At 34.3% G+C, this 19,634-nt stretch overlaps 2 protein-coding genes across 20 annotated transcripts; one reads left to right on the plus strand and one right to left on the minus strand.

Moving 5' to 3' along the window:
- Positions 1 to 6,692: 6,692 nt before the first annotated feature.
- On the plus strand, positions 6,693 to 7,746 carry LOC106756105 (agglutinin-2-like). Its single transcript, XM_014638376.2, has one exon. The coding sequence runs from the start codon at positions 6,795 to 6,797 to the stop codon at positions 7,587 to 7,589; it is 795 nt and encodes a 264-aa protein (XP_014493862.1). The 5' UTR covers positions 6,693 to 6,794; the 3' UTR covers positions 7,590 to 7,746.
- A 1,156-nt stretch (positions 7,747 to 8,902) lies between these two features.
- On the minus strand, positions 8,903 to 13,564 carry LOC106773131. 19 transcript variants are annotated; one of them, XR_002668178.1, is made up of 7 exons: positions 13,202 to 13,564; positions 12,518 to 12,860; positions 12,002 to 12,285; positions 11,870 to 11,922; positions 11,729 to 11,756; positions 11,500 to 11,529; positions 8,903 to 9,187 (listed from the first exon to the last, which is right to left on the minus strand). XR_002668178.1 is itself a non-coding variant. In XM_022782081.1 (6 exons), the coding sequence occupies exons 3-6, from the start codon at positions 12,251 to 12,253 to the stop codon at positions 9,138 to 9,140; spliced, it is 276 nt and encodes a 91-aa protein (XP_022637802.1). In that variant the 5' UTR covers positions 12,254 to 12,285; positions 12,518 to 12,860; positions 13,202 to 13,564; the 3' UTR covers positions 8,903 to 9,137. The 19 variants fall into 19 exon arrangements, 4 of the variants coding, with proteins under 4 accessions (XP_022637802.1, XP_022637804.1, XP_022637797.1 ...); XR_002668177.1 differs by lacking the exon at positions 11,729 to 11,756; XR_001376663.2 differs by having other exon boundaries at positions 11,729 to 11,922.
- Between the last annotated feature and the right edge of the window lie 6,070 nt (positions 13,565 to 19,634).

Consider the following 19,634-nt stretch of genomic DNA (forward strand, 5'->3'; position numbering starts at 1 on the left):
AAGCGAAAATTGTTTAGGTTAAGCGAAAATATCAGCAAAACTTGTGTTTCAGTTTTCTGCATATCTCGCTCAGGTGAGAAAGTTTAGCCTAAGCTAAAGCAATGTAGTTTTTGCCACTTTTGAAAAATTTTCAAATTTTACTCACCCAATTCATGATGAATTCACTCTAATGAATCCAAAGACACATATCAATCTATTCCTCAACCAATTATTTATCATTCCAAGAAGTTTCACATCATCAATTTCAAAAATCAAACTCTCAAACTCCATTTTCACTATGAACTTATCTTTTCTCTATTTCTTGCCCATCTCTTCATCAGATACATACGAATGTCTTCCATCATTGATATGATGGGCTTAGCCCTTGCATGCAAGATGACACTGTTAAAAGCTTCAGACATATTGTTCACTAGGGTGTCACAAGCAGCTGTAGATGTAAACCTTGACCTTGACCAAAATCTAGTGCAAGATAAAGTCATTCAATTATAACACAAACATATGATGTCTAAATAATTGACATGGTTGACAGTGTTTAGAACATACCTTGGTGGAATAGCTATTAAGTGCTTAAAGGCCTCTGCATTGACAACTTTTATTTCTCTCATGACTGCCTCCCATGCTTGAGGATGGGTTGATGATGCTGCCTTCCATAAAAGACGTTTGAGATTTTTCCCAGGATATTTCTTCCTAAAATTTGCATATATGTGGCGGACACAAAACCTTTGATCCACACGAGGAAGAAGTTCTTGAATTGCTAGCAAAAGTCCCTACCAAAGTAATCAATGGAAGTTTCAAAGACAAGAACATCAAAGAGTAAGGTGTCATACTACAAAACAAGGAAATGTAACTCACTTTTTGTTGATTTGAGATAAATGTATATGTTGAACAATTTGCAACACCACCGAGATCATCAATCAACAATTCCAAAAACTAAGTCCAGGTTTCCTTATTCTCCACCTCCACAATAGCATATGCCAAAGGCAACATTTGATCGTTACCATCTCTTCCAACTGCACTTAACAAATCTCCTCTATATTTCCCTTTCAAGAAACAACCATCCAAACCTATAATGGGCCTACATGATATGAAGCTGACCTTATAAGCCTTCAAACACACATAAAGTCTCTTGAATATTCGGTTCTCCTCATTTGCATCCAAATCTACACTTACTTTCATAGTTGATCCCTGATTTGACCTAAGTAACTCATTTGCATAGTCATGTAGTCTTTTATATTGTTCCTTGAAATCACCTTCAATTTTCTTGTATGTCATTGTCTTTGCCTTAAAGGTTGTTGACCGAGACAAATTAATGTTCCATTTCTTACTAACTTTATTTTGGAGGTTAGTCAAATTAATATTTGGATTTTCTTTTATGGTCTTCTCTAACCTCCCACTTAACCAGTTTGATGTCACTAACCGAATATTAAATTCTTTACTGCATGTATGATTGTTTATAATCCTCCTTAACTGCCATGTATTTTGGGCAGCCTTATATGCATAATATGCATACCATGGACACTTCCCTTTTGCCCCACAACATTTTAAACAAACTCTTCTTTTGTCATTTTTAAATACCTTCAATTTCCTACCATTCTCTACACCATAACTTCTTATTGCTTTTGTGAAATCTTTTTTTTCACTGAAGAATGTCCCCACTTCCCATTTATATTCCTCCATGCTTTTAGGCATTGAAAAAGTTCCAAAATTTCCATAATGGTCTCTATCATCATTTGATGAATCACTTAAAACAAGGTTGTCTAAGCTTTCAAATTCCCAAGAATTGTTAGATAAACCTTTGTCCTCTACATGTTGCAATAGATTAGAAGAACCACTTGGTCCACCAACTCCAACTTCTTCACTACGTTTACAGAAATCATCTTCCCCTTCATCCCCATGGACACTAACCTCCACAAGATTATCTTCACTAAACACATCCTCTTCAGAATCATTCCAAATTCTAACATCGTAGTTATCATGTCCCCTATCATCCTCTCCCTCGGCCTTTGTCTCTACACCATTATCATTGTCACCATCTGCATCCTTCCCCAAAACAGCCCCATCAGACTCCCCCTCAGCCTCTTCCTCCACACAATTATCATTCCCAGCCTCTACATCGTCCCCCAAAACAACCCCAATATCCTCTCCCTCAGCCTCTGCCTCCACATAATTATCATTGTCAGCCTTTACACCCCCCCCCAAAACAGCCCCAATTTCCTCTCCCTCAGCCTCTCCATCCACTCTTTCATTATTGTCAGCCTCTACACCGTCCCCCAACATATGAACGTACTTAGGATCTGACACCATGTGCACAATATACACGTGAGACTGACCATTCAATATGGCAAGGTTGACCAGATCACTTGCACCCTTGTCATCAGATAATAGTTCTAACCTTCCTTCTACCACACTACCACCACCCACTGAATACCACAGCTCTTTAACGTTAATATAACCCATCTCCTTCAAGATAGACAATATTTCAAAGTAGCTCCATCTATCTTGGTTTATTTTTAAAGTACTTGTTTCACCCAACTCATATTTCAATGACCCATCATCGAAAAATTTAGTGCAAAATGGGCTTTTTAAGTCTGTTATTTTGGGCTTTTTAAGTCTATTTTACGACAGACTTAGATTCGGTAGACGTAAATTTTAAGTCTGTTGTTGTCCAACAGACTTAAAATTTAAGTCTGTTGTTGACCAACAGACTTAAATGTTAAGTCTGTTATTATCCAACATACTTAAACATTTGTATATTTAAAAATAAAAATGAACGAATTATATTTGTTACTTTTTTAATTTTTATTTGTTTAATCATGAAACCAAAATCTGAAATACAACCAAATTTTCATAATAAAATTATATATTTCAAATTGTGCAATTCAAGTACATAATATAAAGTTTCAAAATCCAAATAAACAATAAGATGTATAACTTATAGTTTAACTTAATCTTTTAACTCTACATAACCTTCTACATAACCTAAACAAAAATAACATCTAATCAAAAAACAAAACTTAAATAACACTTAATCAAAACCTAATATTCAGGTTGAAGGAAATAACTTGTCCATTGCCTGGGGACTTCATGCACTCGTTAATCTGCCTATTGCCCTGTAAAAAAAGAAAATTAAATATAATAAATAATAATAAAAGAAAGGAAAATAAAATAAAAACTCATTTCTTATTATAAGAGAAAAATAATAATGGATAATAATATTTGGTCAATGAACTAATATGGCCATGAATAAAATCTCAATTTTATCTTTATGTAGTAACATAATCTTCCACGTGGAATATATATATATATATATATATATATATATATATATATATATATATATATATATATATATATATATATATATATATATATATATGAAGTAACTTACTGCACGAATTACATTACAAATCTTAGTTATTTTTGCATGACTTAGTTTACCAATGGAGAAAGTCTTGTGAAAAGAAGAAACAAATTGCGTCAGAGAATAAAAAAAGAGCAAAGTACTCTCATCATAGTTGATGATATATGGGGGGAATTGAACCCGCAAGAATTTAACTTGGAGGAATTTGGAGTTCCTCCGGGTAATGAACATGAAGGGTGCAAAGTATTGTTGACATCAGGAAATTTGAATTTCATACAATATTTGAAGGGTGCCTCTAAGCTTAATAAAGTGTTTCAATTAGAAGAATTACAAAAAGAAGAGGCTCGGATGCTGTTTGAGAAGATGGTTGGAAGTTTTGATGAAGATCAAAGTTCCATTGTAGAAGAAATAGTGAGAAGTTGTAAAGGTTCCATTTCTTTAATTTATGCTCTAGAAAAGGCCTTAGAAAATAAGGGCATAGATGCCTTGATGCGGCTCAAGGAAAATATTTCTCCAGCAAAACTATTGTCCTATTGCATGGAAGAAAATGAGGAACACAAAGCATTGTTGTATCTTCTTACTATTAGGGGAAGAAGATTTATTAATAGTTATAGCATCTACATAGACATGTGGACAGGTGTATTCAAAAATCTGGAAACAGTAGATTCTGCTAGGGTAATTTTTATCCCCTGCCTCGGTAAAACTTATCATTTTATAAACAGACAGTAAATCAATATCCATAAGTTTAAATCAATAGCCTCTACCCTTCATGTTGATTTTCTAAGATTAACTCCTTTTCTGCCACAAACCAACATTATTAGACAAAACAACTCCCACTTGCCTAGGTTTTGTAAAATTTATTTCATAAATATTAGGATGTAGTAAGGGTCTTCTAATTTTATGGGTTGATCTTCCCTAATTCAATGAGGGTATCCAACTAATATGGCAAACAGACAAACCAACTGATATGAATTTTATTTTCTACAAACATCAATTTTATACAAAATTCGGTCATTATACAAACTATGATTTGTAAATATGATTAGATAATAATGTAAAATCGCTTTACAATATCAAAACATCAGTCAATTTAGTCACATAATATTTTGTTTCTAAAGTCAATATTCATATTTTCTTTCCATTTTCTTTTGAATCAAACAAGAAACACATTATCATAAGTGTATCCTTCTTCTTTAAAGACAAGTAAATCTAACCTAGATTCTTCAATACGAATCCAATTCCAATATGCAAAGCCTTCCCGTAACTCTGTCCAGCTACATTTCCTGCAAAACCCTAAACAATCATTAAAATTCCTAAAAGTTCCAACAGCCCCTAACTAACCAAAAAAACTGACCTGGAGAGCACCACCCACCTTGTGGCCATCATCAAAGGGCAGGGGTCGTGAGAGGAGCGTGAAAATGTCCTTCTTCGAGAGATTCCGGTGGCGCTCCGGCGGGATCAGATCCAGCGGATCCTAGTAGTTGCGCGGCAGCTTGGCCTCCGAGATTGAGTCCGAGGAGGCGGCACCGCGAAACGCGCGGTTAAGGTGAACGAGGTTACAAATCGCCGGTGGCGCGAGATAGAGCACGCAACGTAGCTCTCTGGAAAGTCGTCGAGGCACAGGCCCATTGAATGTTGGAGAGGAAGAGAAACCGCATAGGAGATGGGAGGAAGAGAAATAGGAGGGTTCAATCTGAAACCTAAAAGAAATTAAAAAGATAAATTCATTTTTTTAATTTAAAATTAGTAAAAATTTAAGTCTATTAAAATTTCAACAGATGTAAAATTGTAAAATTTAAGTCTGATTGTTTTTAAACAGACTTAAAAGATAAATTTAAATCTATTATTATATTAACAGACTTAAAATAGTACTCTTTATTTACAAAATTACCACCGCATATTTTCTAAGTCTGATTTTTTGTAACAGACTTAATTTGACAGACTTAAAAGTCTAGTTTTGCACTAGGGATGGTAAAAGACCACTTTGACATCACAGTTAGCCATCTCAACTAATATAAAAAATCATGTCAGACTACATCATATTTTAACCAAATAATACTACATTTAATTGACCAAAATAACACTACATTTACAGTAAACAATACTTAGTACTATAAACACACCATAAATACATCATAAACACATCCTAAAGTGACTAAGAAATTACACTTCCAGAAAGCACTTTAAACACACCATAAACTATTAAAACAGTTTTGTACTGAATCCTAAACAATGGGGGACTACACAGAACACTTTAACCTGCACAATGGGGGACTACACAGAACACTTTAACCTGCACAATGGGGGACCACAACAGAACACCCATAATGAGGGACAACAACCAAACATACATAATACTTAATGGGGTACAACCAAACAAAAATAATAGTTTATGGGCCACCACAACAAAAGCAAACACACACACGAAGCAAACAAGCACACCAAAGCAACCATAAACCAAATGAAACCAATGTTACACGCACCTTCGAATGAACCTTGGAATAAAACCCACTTCGCACTTCCAAATACACTACGAACAAAGCCAATAACACTTCCAAATCACTAGCTTTCGAGAGCCCAAATGCGATTTTTCACTCTTCATCAATTGTGATTTCAAAAGCCCTAATTTCACTCTTCGTCAACTCACACAAAGCCCCTAATTTTATTTCGTTCAACAATTAAAAACCCCTAAATCATTTATTAATTAAATTTCAATAATTGACATTGCTGACACATAATTACCAATACTCACAGTTTTTTGACAGGTTTCAATTCTTTACTGTCAAATCATCACTCCTTGTCAGTCTGCATTTAACGGAGAGAACCTAATTGACAAACATTTTTCTATTAATTGATACAATTGACACTTTTAAACATGTGAACGAAATAGTAACTTTTTTAAAAGAGGAAACGAGTTTAACATACTTATACGACAAATCAAACAATTAAGCCTTAAAATAAAATAACAATATATTATATAAATAATTGCAGAATTGTTGTATATATATGACATATCAAAACTCATAACAAATTGCAAAATAAATGACATATCCTATTGTAAAAAACAAATGTGTTAATATAGGGTTACCCTTTTGTAAATCCACTTATACGGTGCTTGGTTTTAACTTTTATTCCCACTCTGCTCGTAATATATGCCAACTTGATTGCCTTCAAAGTCAGAATAGCATTGTATTTATCACCTTCACTGCTACAAACACCGTCTAATGTGTCCTATTCAAGTCATTTGGCTTCTTGATACGATAACACTTGCTGGCCGCGGGCCTGCCTCCATCATTTTCATCAACTTTTTGGCCTTTCTTATTCCCTTCATTTCATTCCTAAAGCCTCTACCATCTCTATATAAACCCAAACATTGCGAATAACGCTTATCAATCTATCATTACATTAATTTACTTCTTCAGACTTCACAACCATGGCCATCAACAACTCAAGAACTCAAACTAAAAACCTCGTGTCTCTTTTTACTATCATCATTTCCTTCCTCGGACTGACCCAAAACGTCAACTCAGCTTCTTTTTCATTCTCCAGTTTTGGGTCGTACACAAACGCCATTGCCCTCGAAGGTGATGCCTCTTTTTCAGAAGGGACCATAAAGCTTACACCTGTGACACAGAACAGCGCCGGCAGAGTGTCCTATGCTGCACCCGTGCACCTTTGGGATGCCAAAACTGGGAAGCTCGCAGGCTTCAGCACAAACTTCTCCTTTGTTGTGGCGCCAAACGGTCCTGGGCTCTTTGCAGACGGCATTGCCTTCTTCCTCGCTCCGTTCAACTCCATCATCCCACAAAATTCCAGTGGTGGATTCCTTGGACTTTTCAGTCCTGACACTGCCCTAAACGTGTACCAGAACCAAATAGTGGCTGTGGAATTTGACTCCTTCAGTGGGAACCCCTGGGATCCTCCCTCTGCCCATGTAGGTATTGATGTTAACTCCATTTCTTCGGTGACAACGGCGGCATGGGAAACTGACATTGCTGGGAAAGTGCTTGTTGCATTCGCCAGTGTGAGCTATGATCCTGTGAAGAAAAGTTTAGACGTGCTTTTAACATACCCTGGAAGCAATGTGGATGACACTAGTCTCTCGTTTGTGATTGATTTGAGGACTGTTCTGCCAGAATGGGTTAGGATTGGATTCTCGGGAGCTACAGGACAATTGGTTGAAATACACAACATTCTTTCTTGGACCTTCACTTCCAGCTACTACTAGAATTGGTCCCTTATGATCAGTGGTGGGAAAGAGAATAAGTATCGTTTGATTTCGTGCTTTTATTATTTTTATTTCGAAGAAGCTTCTTTGTTGTTGGTTACTATTAAGTTGCTTTTGTTGGTTATTATTAAGTTGCTAATAAGTGACCTTTCTCCACTTTATTCTTAACAATATTGATATTGAATTGCAATTTAATTTCATGAATAGTGCCTCTGGCCAATATTGAGTTTAAGGAATGCAAAGTTGGTATACAATTTGATGACTATTACGCATAAATCGTTACACATGGTTAATAATTACATTTAATTTAAAAACAACTAAATATTTACTATACATCTATTCAAGAGATATTTGGAAGAATGTAGGAATGATAGTGAGGTTTCAGTATTTATGTAAATGAGGAGAAAGCGCGTGTGTAAAGATTCATAGTTCCAAAGTCTCACTACGAGATCAATAAGCATTTAGCTCGGATTTAGTAATCATTGATAAAAAAAAAGCTGACGCTAAATATTTCTTAGTAGGTTTTTCGTCAAACATGACACTAAAATCATAATGAATATGATAATGAATGAGTAATAGAATATTAAAGTGATTAACCACAAAAAGGAAAACCTTAAAATGGAATATACCTGCAAGTTCTAGCTCTACTATGCACAAGAGTCAATCCAAGTACCATAAATAGACATAATTAATGAGGTATGGCATCTATCTAATTATTATAGCATCTATTGTTTTACATATTACTTACATGAGCGGAGTGACTTTATAAGATTCTAGGTCAAAGATTCTTGAAAAGCAAGCTTAGTGGAGATACTCAAATGAGCAGATACGAAGACATCTAGATTAAAATATAGACACGTGAAAGACAAACATATTTCGATTCATGAGCATAATATCATTGTTTTGTAGGAACAACTTGTGTTAGGGGTAGGATGTCATCATCTTTTAGGTTGTTTGTATACTTATGATTATTGTTTACAGAGGTAGATTTAAGGGAGAAACACTTATTTTCATCTGTTGATTTAAAACGAAATGAAAACATGAAAATAAGAAGAATGAATGAATTGACCCCTCACGCATCTATATGAAGAGATTAAAGGAAAGACAAGTAGTATAAAATGAAAAAAGTGATTTGTTTCCATTACTTTACAATATGTACATAGATATTCTAGATTATACAAATAATCGATTATTGGATAAGAGAATCAATTCGCTATAGTTTACAAGACAATTAATTATAGTAGAGTAAAAATCCATTATCATTATATTCTTATACTTTTTATGGGAAAAATAATCAATTATATACTATAAGAGAATCAATTGAACTTCTATATCACATTTTATAATTATTTCAATTCTATTTATTTCATTTGATCAAATTTTCTTGGCCCAAACCACCTATCACTAGAAGCATCACTAGAAGGGTAGAAGACTTCAAGTTAAGAGGAATATGTTGCTTAGCGCACCCCTTCTCTGCTAAGCACAAACGTGGCATATTTCTTTTACTACGTGCACCCCTTTATTTTGTTAAGCACACCCATGGCTGATTCACATGCTTTCTTCTATATTGTAGCACTTTTTCCACGCATACCGACGCCCTACAAGAAAAAATTGAATTATATACAGCCAAAATCCGTATATAAAGCCCAAAATCCATATATAACATTTAGTTACATACGGTTTACATACGGATAAAAATCCGTATATAAAATGGTCGTAGCTAATTTATCTACGGATATATCCGTATATAATTTATATACGGATTTTCCGTATGTAATTATACGGAAAAATCCGTATATAAAATCCGTATGTAATTATATACGAAACAATCCGTATGTAAAATTTGTATATACTTAAAAATATTATTACATACGGAAAAAATCCGTATATAAAATTCGTATATAATTAAAAATACAATTACATACGGAAAAATCCGTATGTAACTTTATGGTTTTATAAAAAAAAATTATCCTAATTTTTTATTCCTTTTACCGTCATAAATTAACATTAACATGAACCAATAACTTGAATATGTGAGATTCAATGCTCATCAATTTGATATAACCCAATTCATAAGATAACATAGGTAATATNATACAAAATTAAGTAGCACAACTGGGATTAAAATAGATTATATAACCTACGGTTTAGTGACTGATCAATGAATAGCAAACCCCTATGAAAATAGTACACCTCATCATTACAAAACTATAGATATTTATACATTACTTACTATTGACTCAGCCTAGGTTAAACAAAACCACTGCATGTTAAAAAATAACATAGCCTTATGAAAACAACAGTTGTAAGTTTTTAGAAAAATAAAAGTTTAATTTCATATTTCTTTTGCACTTTTCCTTTTCTTCTCTCGGTTTCTTACTTGCACTCCACTTTTCCTTCATACTTGTTACTGTTTGTATAATAAAAGTCCAACAAACAAATATTTANCATTACTTATTAAAGAAAATATTCATAATAAGATATAAAATTTCAATAAGAATAATTAAAATGAAAGAAGCCATCTCCTTCTATCACGTGAAAATATCAAATTTCCATCCATTCAATTACAAAACATTAAAACAACACCAAGAAAGTCTCACCAAACTTAATTTGTCTAAATTTTACATAATTCTATGCAATTCATCCACTATTATTATTATTATTATTATTATTATTATTATTATTATTATTATTATTATTATTATTATTATTATTATTATTATTATTATTATTATTGTAATTTTTATTATTATTATTATTTTATTTTATTTTATTATTTTACTTTTTTTTTAAAACAAGATAAAAGATGTACCTATCAAAATTGTCTTTCACGTAAAACGATATAATAAGTTTTCACTACTTTAAAATATAACTTAAACATTGTATGTAGCCCAAAAGAAATTTTAATGAACTTAATTTCAATAATTTTGGTCTGCACTTATTTTGTTACCAAGGCCACCTCTGATTTCAGTCACCAACCACNAATTTAACACCTAAGATTTTAACTATCATGTTGGTCACTGTTCAAAAGTGGGTGTGATAATTCTTTATTTCTCAAAGTTAAACTCTAACCAACTCGTCATCACAAACATCTAATTTTCAATACTTAATTCAGGATATTTNGTTAACCATGNTGCACTTAATAGCCACGTCAAAGACTAACNAAGGAATCATTCCTTACGTCCTGCATCTTTGACTTAAAACATAAACCACTCACTACATTTTAAATTCCAATCCAATTAAATACACTCACAATCATATTATAAACAAAGGTGCTTCTTCATCATACATAATTAACACTAAATTATATATATACTAACCTTATCTCATAAAATTTCTGCACANACAAATTTNAGAAATAATTCATCACTAAGGTGACTAGGAAGGGGGAGGACATGTTGCCCTTGGTTCGCTCCACCAACATAAACAAGGAGGAACTTATGAACTCAAAGGTCACGTCTAAACATAACTAAGATCCAATCACATTTCCAAGACTAATTTAAAGAGGTTTTCATCACATAATNCAGATTCCAAACTAGATTCAAAGTGTTATATAAGAGAGTAGCAATTCTACTTTATATCAACTAAACAAAGGTCTATCCATCAACNGAAGAAATCTGAAATTTTGATCTAGAAAGGATGAAGAACCAAGGAAAATAAGGTTGTTCTGAATGGTAACCAAATTCCATCTAGCTAATGTAATAGTCAATGATTGAAAGGCCACGGTTTTATCACCGTGAGAGTTAATGAATGAGAATAAGAGAAGAGTTGTCCTAACAGCACAAAGCAACANATAAACAATCATTTTGGGAACAAAAACAACTACCTTATCATGATAATTGAGAAGTNGTACTTAAATCTAATTCATGTACATGTCCTATTCTTAAAGAATTACATGGGAAATCCATACCAGTAGTTGCTGCCTAACCTAAAGTTTGCCCTGCACAATATCAAAGATGTGTTGAATCAATGGATATATATTGGAACGTGATTGTTTTTGTTTCTCTTTTACACACTGTGATAGCTACTCTCATAATAATTGCACACCTAAAAAGTAAACTCATTTAATAAAGCGCCAGTAAGTAGTATTCTAAACTGAGACAAAAGCAAGATGCACATAGCACAACAAAAGAGGGTACCTTTTCACACATCAGTGAATCAATTACCCTATCCAAAGTTTCAGGTGTTTCAGAATTCTTGACAGCCAGGTAANTTGTCCATTTTAAAATCCACGATGAAAGAACTAAGAAATACTTGCAATGTAAAAGAAAGTGGCATACTTTTACCAACAGATAACTTCTCATGATTTTGTCGTTGCATTTGTTTTACTAATCTGCATCATGAAAATAAATTCACTTCAAAATTTGCTATGCCACTTCTACTATAATAGAAAATGTACAGAAAACAATCACCTCAGAGTCCTCAAAGCAAGCCTCTTTAGATATTTCATCACGGCATTGCAAACATTCACTTGAGCCTACAGGAAAAGCACGACAACCGAGAGGATCATCAGGTTTTACAGTAATGGCATCTTTATATAAGAAAAACCAGAAAACCTCAGGAACAAGCAACCGCTTGGCCCCCAACAGCTTGATCAGGCCTAAGTTGTCCATGTGGACAACTAATAGATGTTGTTGGTCCAGCATCAGCTTCAGAGGGAGCATCACCAACTTTTCTTTTCAACCATTGCTGCAGTCTAAAAATTTAAACTCATCAGTATAAAAGTTTTAGTATCTTTTGAAATATCCTAACAGACAAGGTATGATAATGTAATGATATTAAAACTGAGCAAAACAGGTGACAGATTTCTCAAAAACTAAACTTGGCAGATTTTCCTATTTCATAATGAAACAGAGCACTTATCCACACTGCCTCTTACCCCTTTCTAAAGAAGCAGAACTGGCAGGAAAAAAGAACTTCGGTCTTACCATGGTCTAGACACATAGTACATTCCATCTTCATGATTTCCATTGACAAAAACAATCACGTTCCAATGTATTCTTTNTCNTGCTAAATTACCATTCTTTCTCTAACTCTTGCTTCAGATTGAGTACATAAAATTCAAAACCCCCAAGTGCATGCTAATGACTGAATAAGAAAAGCCAACAAATTCATGAATAACAAAATCATTGTCACCTAATTTTCTTCCATTTTGATCTTCAACATCTTCACCATCATATCTTTGGCCCTTTTACAGGGTAATTTTTCCCTCCTTTCATTTCTTCTTTTATCCAAAATAGATTGAAATATGCCCAAAAGATTATTCCTTACCTAAAATTAAAAGTCAAAATTNAACCAAAAGAAATTGACTTGCATCTAAAGAGGAACTTTAGGTTTAATATCACAAATAGTAAGTAAAATATGTATAATGACTTTGAAATTAAGCTTGTAAATCTCAGTTAAAACTCAATGTCCCCATAGTGGTCCATTTATCCACAACAGCTCTTCCGAACCAACAAAAGCCTTTCCTAAAAGCTTATGTAATTAAATTTTTCCACTTAAAGCAACAAGACTTTGTTGCCTTCTTCTTTTCACGCCTCTCTCCCCATCGCCTTTTTGTTCCTAAGGTTGAAGCTGAAAGAACAAAAGGCGAAAAAGTAGTTTACCCTAACCTTTGTAACCCTCGCTAGAGGTGAGAAGATGCGGTGGTGGTTGTCGAACGAATGCTTCGTCACGCAACGACAACGGTGTAAGCTTTCAAAACTCGATCAACCTACACCGAGCAGGACAATGGATGCGTAAGCGGTGGAAGCGTGAGCTGTGGAGCCGTGAGCGGTTAAGGCGCGAGCTGTGGACCTGCGTTAGGGTTTTCACCTCGTCTGTCGACAAGGGTTTTCAACGAATCAGCAACGATTTCTTTACTACAAAGAAGGAAGAAGCAAGAGTATGAGGGAATAGAGATCTTCAAGCGAGTNTACGAGGGTTTGAGGTAGCGCCACAATGAAAACTTTCAATTTGAAAGAGTGCCACAACCAAAAGTTAAGTCCATACATAAAAACTTATCTCATTTAACTATTTTCAAAATCAAATGAAAAATAACTTTTATTTTTCAATAATTAATTTTAAAAATCCGTATATAAGATCAGTAGATAATTTCNTTTTTTATGAGCCAAAATTACATACGGATTTTATATACGGAAAAATCGGTAGATAAAAATCCGTATATAACATCCGTATGTAATTCATTTTAATGAATCCGTATGTAAAATNTGTATGTAATTTTCATATTATCTACGGATTAAAATCCGTATGTAAATATCGGTCGGTAAATCACATTTTTCTTGTAGTAGTTGCACCGTAGATACCAAGAGGAGAGTTGAATTCACTCTATAAATTCACTCCTAACTCTTCTTTGTAAGCACTTTTGAATGAAATATGAGTTTGCCTTTGCTGATGCAATTCCAGCAAAATGAACTCTGTCAAAAGTCACTTCTCTCGAGCTTTCCATTCTCCATCTAGCTTCCTTCCAGAAGGTCGCCTGAACTAGCTTCCATCCACCGTAGAGCTCTTCAAACCATCACCTACGTCCTGATTTCATCTCTGCTTCACCACTATCCATCACGGAATCCTCCAACTCACACGCCTCTGCATTCCGCTGTTTCACTGCTACTACACATGTACGCTGCCTCTGGTTCGAATATTCACATCTTCCGCTGCCTACAAACCACTTCCATGGCTGGAGCAACTTCATCATGTCGTATTCAGAGCCTTGGTTTTGCAGCACGCTCCAACTGAGTATTTGTTTCCTTCATTCTAATTTGTCCAGACATTTCATTTGTGTTTTTTGTTTTTTCGTGTGCACTGTTTCATTGAATTCTCCAATTCCAGTAGTTTCTATTGTGATGCTTCTTTGTTCCAACTTTTCATTTCTTTAGTCTTATCATTTAAATTGGTCAATTTTAGGTTTGAGTAATTTGATTTTGAAATCTGTCCAGTATTGTCAAAGTCATGTTCTATGGTTCTCTTGTTATAATTCAAAGTATTCTACTATATACAGTTTTCGTTTGGTGAATCTAACTGGTAGATCCATATTACGCCCACCAAATGAGCAATGATTTGTTTACTAATAGCTCGGGTGCATAATTCGAATCATCAACATCAGTGGACGTCTTGGCATAATCTGTTTTGATCCAAAACCAGTTAGTTTTCATTAAAGCTGCAGTGTTTTCAAATCTGTTAAGATCTGGATTTTATTTTTTTTAAAACTGCACCGTATGAAATGCCATTTCTGGATGTCTTTGAATGCTGCAAATGTGATGTGTGCTTACCATATGCACAGTAACTTGTCCAAAACAAGAAAATTGGTTGTGCTGTCATGCAAAGGTGCAAAAATCATTATATTAGCAGTTGGACCGAACTGCACCATTATTTGTTTGAGTCTTTTCTGAATTTTTAAATCTGTTCAGTATAGAACTCATATCTGAGCATCTTTAAATCCATTTCTAGAATCTTGTTCAAGTTTTAATTGTTGTTCTAGAGTCAGATTATACATTCACAGAACATTTTGAATCCTATGCTTGAAATTGGATTGGTTAATTGGCAAATTTGGTGTTAAAGAGAAATTGAACTAGTAACTTTTTGATTTGATAGCATTTAGCCTCTGCTGGCAACTTGCACAAATCATATTTCATCAATAAAACTTGCTCGAAATATTAAACTGTGAGTCTAGACACATTTGTGCAATTTCGCCATTTAAACCACCACTTTCTAGCACTTTGTTCTGTTATAGGTTGCAGAATTTTATTGAACTTTGCTTGCTGTGATTATTTCATCAAATTATATTTCCATTTGGAAGCAAAAGCTTGGTTCAATTGATTTTAAAACCACCCTTCGTTGCAAGACACTTAATTGCTTGATTTCATTGTTTGAAAATCCTGCACACAAGCTGTTTGATAAAATCACAGTTGTGCATTTTTGGTTCTGCAATTTCTCACAGCAGCAGAGTTGTTTTTCTGCATTCAAAACTGATTGATTGTGGATTATTTGAGCCCTTTGTTGGGTGTAGAATCATCTCAGGTGGTACTACAACCACTTGTAAAAAACTGACTATTTACAGCGCACATTATGCCATGGTTCACCAGGAACCGCAGCATAATACTACGCAGTGGCATTTTCGAAAATAAACCAACTTATAGGCCGCGGTTCTTAGGCCAACCGTGGCCTATTCCTCGGTCAGACATCTGCCCTTGAAGCCACATCACAAAAACAATAAATTATTGGGTCATATGTCGCGGTTCTGTTAGCCACCGCGGCATATTCACCTGCAACGTTCTGACATTTACCAATATTCAACACTGCAATAAATTTGCAGGAGAATAGGCCGCGGTTGCTTGCAGAACCGCGGCATATTCCCCTGGTAACGTTCTGACTTTTCAAAATATTTATTATTGCAATAAATTTGCAGCAGAATAGGCCGCGGGTCTACTAGCAACCGCGGCATATTCCCCTGGTAACGTTCTGGCTTTTCAAAATATTTATATTCTAATAAATTTGAAGCAGAATAGGCCGCGGTTCTACTAGCAACCGCGACATAAAGGTTTCTGCATATTTCAAAATTGTCATTTCATTTGAATTTTTTTTTCACAAGAATAGGCCGCGGTTCGCGGTATAACTGCGACATATTGGTGGATATCACAGCGGTTTGCTGTTGAACCGCGGTAGTATAGATTAATTAGGTTAAAAAAATTTTTGTACAGTTTCGTCTTCCACACGAAACAGTTTCTGAAAACCAAACTCTCAAAGCTTTCTCGTCTCCGTCAGCCTCCGCGGTTCTTCTGCGAAATTTCCTCCCTCCGGCGCGCCATTCCTCCGTCCGCCGCATTCTCTGCCGCCAAGAGCTTTCTCTTCTTCTCTGATCAGCGTTTCATCAAGTCCTTCATAGAGCACTTTCGTTTTCTCCGTCGCGCCGCTGAACACCATTGTTTTCGACAGTACGCCGCTTCTCTGAAAACTCCGCCGCACCCATTCTCTAAAATCTCCGCCGCGCCCAGTGGAACGAACTCTTCTGCGAGGAATCGTCTCCTCTCCGTTTTGATCATCAGATTTTTTCAACTCTACGGTAATCAACCATTCAATTTCTTTTAAATACTAATGCTTTATTTAAACCTTAGTTTAAATCTTGAAAAAATAGGTTAGGATTGAAAATACGGGTCACTGCCACTGCATAATAATCAGGAACACAACATCATTTGGATCTTTCTTTGAAGCATAGTGTTTTTGGTTTGTGTTATGTGGTATTACAAGCTGATGCCTGAGAGGCAGAGAGGTTTTGAACTTCTAGTTTCTCAATAACCAAAAATGGGATCTTCTAGTTTCTTGAAATGTTTATGTTCCCAATTTTAACCATATAGTATATTGTAAATAATTTTGTAAAAGTTTAAAATACATATTATTTATTGCAGCAAACCGTGAATGCAACTATATTTAATTTTTTTGGTACATACTAAACAAAACTACTACCCAAGGAATAATTTAAATTAATTAATTCGTTTTTTTTTATTCCAAAAACATATATTTACAAACAACTTTTATTAAGTTAGGAACTAAGGTAGCTGCACCACTATACTATGGTGAAATGAAAAGACAAATAAATAAAAACACATTTTTTTTTTATAGGTGTTTCCTCTCCGCATAGGATTTAATTATAGGAAAAGTATCCTCTAAAAATATTATTTACCTTTTTATTACTTCTATATTGTCATCTAGATTTTCACTTTGTTATATAATTAATAATTTAAATTAATTAATTCGTTTTTTTTATTCAAGGTGTATTAATTCATTTACTTCATGTACAATAGATTGTACTTATTTGTCACATTAGTCATAAGATTTTTCTTTTGCTAAATTTCGCAACTTAACTATGGAAGAAAGCACAATTAATGAACTTGAATTTTTCGTTGGACCTTTTTATATTGTCTTTTAGTTATACTTTCAAAATAAAGTCATTTTGATATATTATTTATTTAATCTAAAAGAATATTGTTTTATAAATATTTTTTTTGCGTGTAGGTATTGTGATATTGCTACGTTCCAAAACTCGGGTAGTCGTATCTTTTCTGTTGTTGGCTCTTTTTTCACGCTCTCAGGTTCCTATTACTGTGTTTATTAAACATTCTTTTGTAAATTTATAATTTTTTGTATGTTGAATATATGTAATTATGTGTGATTGAATATTTGAATTGATCAATTGAATGCTTATTAATTGTATGATTGTATGACTGAATTAATTGTATGATTGAATTGATAATTTTATATAGATCATTTGAATTGATCATTTGAATGCTTATTATTAATTGTATGATTGTATGACTGAATATATTGTATGATTTAATTGATTTAATATGTAACATGTATAATTTTAATTTCGTAAAATTTAGGAATGGATCGAAATTGGATTAATTTACCACGTATTAGTGTTGAGTATGAGAGAGGTGTAGAGGAATTTATACAATTTGCGCAACGTAATGAGGGGAGAAGTGATGATGAAGTGAAGTTTAGATGTCCTTGTGTGAACTGTTTGAATGGGAGAAAGTTGAACGCAACTCAAATTAGAGAACATCTTATTTGTGATGGTTTCCTAAGATGCTATACAACATGGATATGGCACAGCGAAGAAATGCATTTTCCCATTGACTCCCAAACTGAAAATGTTACTGATTCCACCATGGAAGAAGATCGACCGGATGAAGACAAATTAGAGGACATGATCCGCGATGTTGGAGCAGAAAATTTTGCCACAGCTCATGTGTATGAGACGATGTCAACTGATGCGGAAACACCTTTGTATGTCGGTTCAACTAAGTTCACACGTTTGTCAGCGGTGTTAAGGCTCATGAATTTGAAGGCGAGCAATGGATGGACTGATAAGAGTTTTACAGAACTGTTGACGTTGTTGAATGAAATGTTGCCAGATGGAAATACACTGCCCACTCGTAATTATGATGTGAAGAAAATTCTTTGTCCAATGGGTATGAAGTATAAAAGGATACATGCTTGTCCCAATGACTGCATTTTATATAGGAAAGAGTTTGAATTTTTGACAAAGTGTCCAAAATGTGGCTTATCACGATACAAGTCAAAAAACAATAGTGAAGATAATGGTCAGATAGAAAAAAATGGATCTGCTTTGAAAGTAGTTTGGTACCTTCCAATAGTGCCCAGACTTAGGCGTTTTTTTGCGAATCCCAAAGATGCTAAAAACCTTAGATGGCATGCAGATGAGAGAAAAATTGACAGGCTGCTTCGTCATCCAGCTGATTCAAAGCAATGGAAAAATATTGATCGACAATTCCCCGAATTTGGTAAAGAGTGTAGAAATCTTAGGCTTGGTTTAGCCACTGATGGAATGAACCAATTTGGTAATCTGACTACCAATCACAGTTGTTGGCCAATTATATTGATAATTTACAACTTATCTCCTGCATTGTTCATGAAGAGGAAGTACATGATGTTGTCTATGATGATATCTGGTCCAAAGCANCCTGGAAATGACANAGATGTTTATCTAAGCCCACTAGTTGAAGACTTGCAGGTTTTGTGGGTTGATGGGGTTGAAATATTTGATGCATTCGCTTCAGAGACTTTTTTGATGCGTGCAATGTTATTTTGCACCATTAATGACTTTCCTGCTTATGGTAATTTGTCAAGATACAGTGTTAAGGGTCATAAAGCATGTCCTATATGTGAAGAAAACACTGCAGCTCATCAATGGAAACATGGAAGAAAGATGGTGTCTCTGCGTCATCGGAGATTTCTAAAACGTAATCATCCATATCGAAGGTTAAAAAAAGCATTCAATGGAGATCAAGAGAGGGACGAAGCACCAAATCCACTTACTGGCCTTCAAGTTCTTGAAAAAGTTAATAAAATACATCATGTATTTGGGAAAACATCCAAGAAGTCATCTGTAACGACCCCTTGGAAGAAGAAATCAATATTCTTTGATCTTCCATATTGGTCAAAGTTAGATGTTCGACATTACATAGATGTGATGCATGTAGAAAAGAATGTGTGTGATAGCTTGATTGGTACACTACTCAACATTCA

This window comes from Vigna radiata, chromosome 1 (assembly GCF_000741045.1).
Source record: "Vigna radiata var. radiata cultivar VC1973A chromosome 1, Vradiata_ver6, whole genome shotgun sequence".
In the NCBI taxonomy this organism is placed as follows: Eukaryota; Viridiplantae; Streptophyta; class Magnoliopsida; order Fabales; family Fabaceae; genus Vigna; species Vigna radiata.

Excerpts from the sequence above, each read along its gene's own strand:
- LOC106756105 (XM_014638376.2), top strand. The coding sequence starts at position 6,795 with ATGGCCATCAACAACTCAAGAACTCAAACTAAAAACCTCGTGTCTCTT.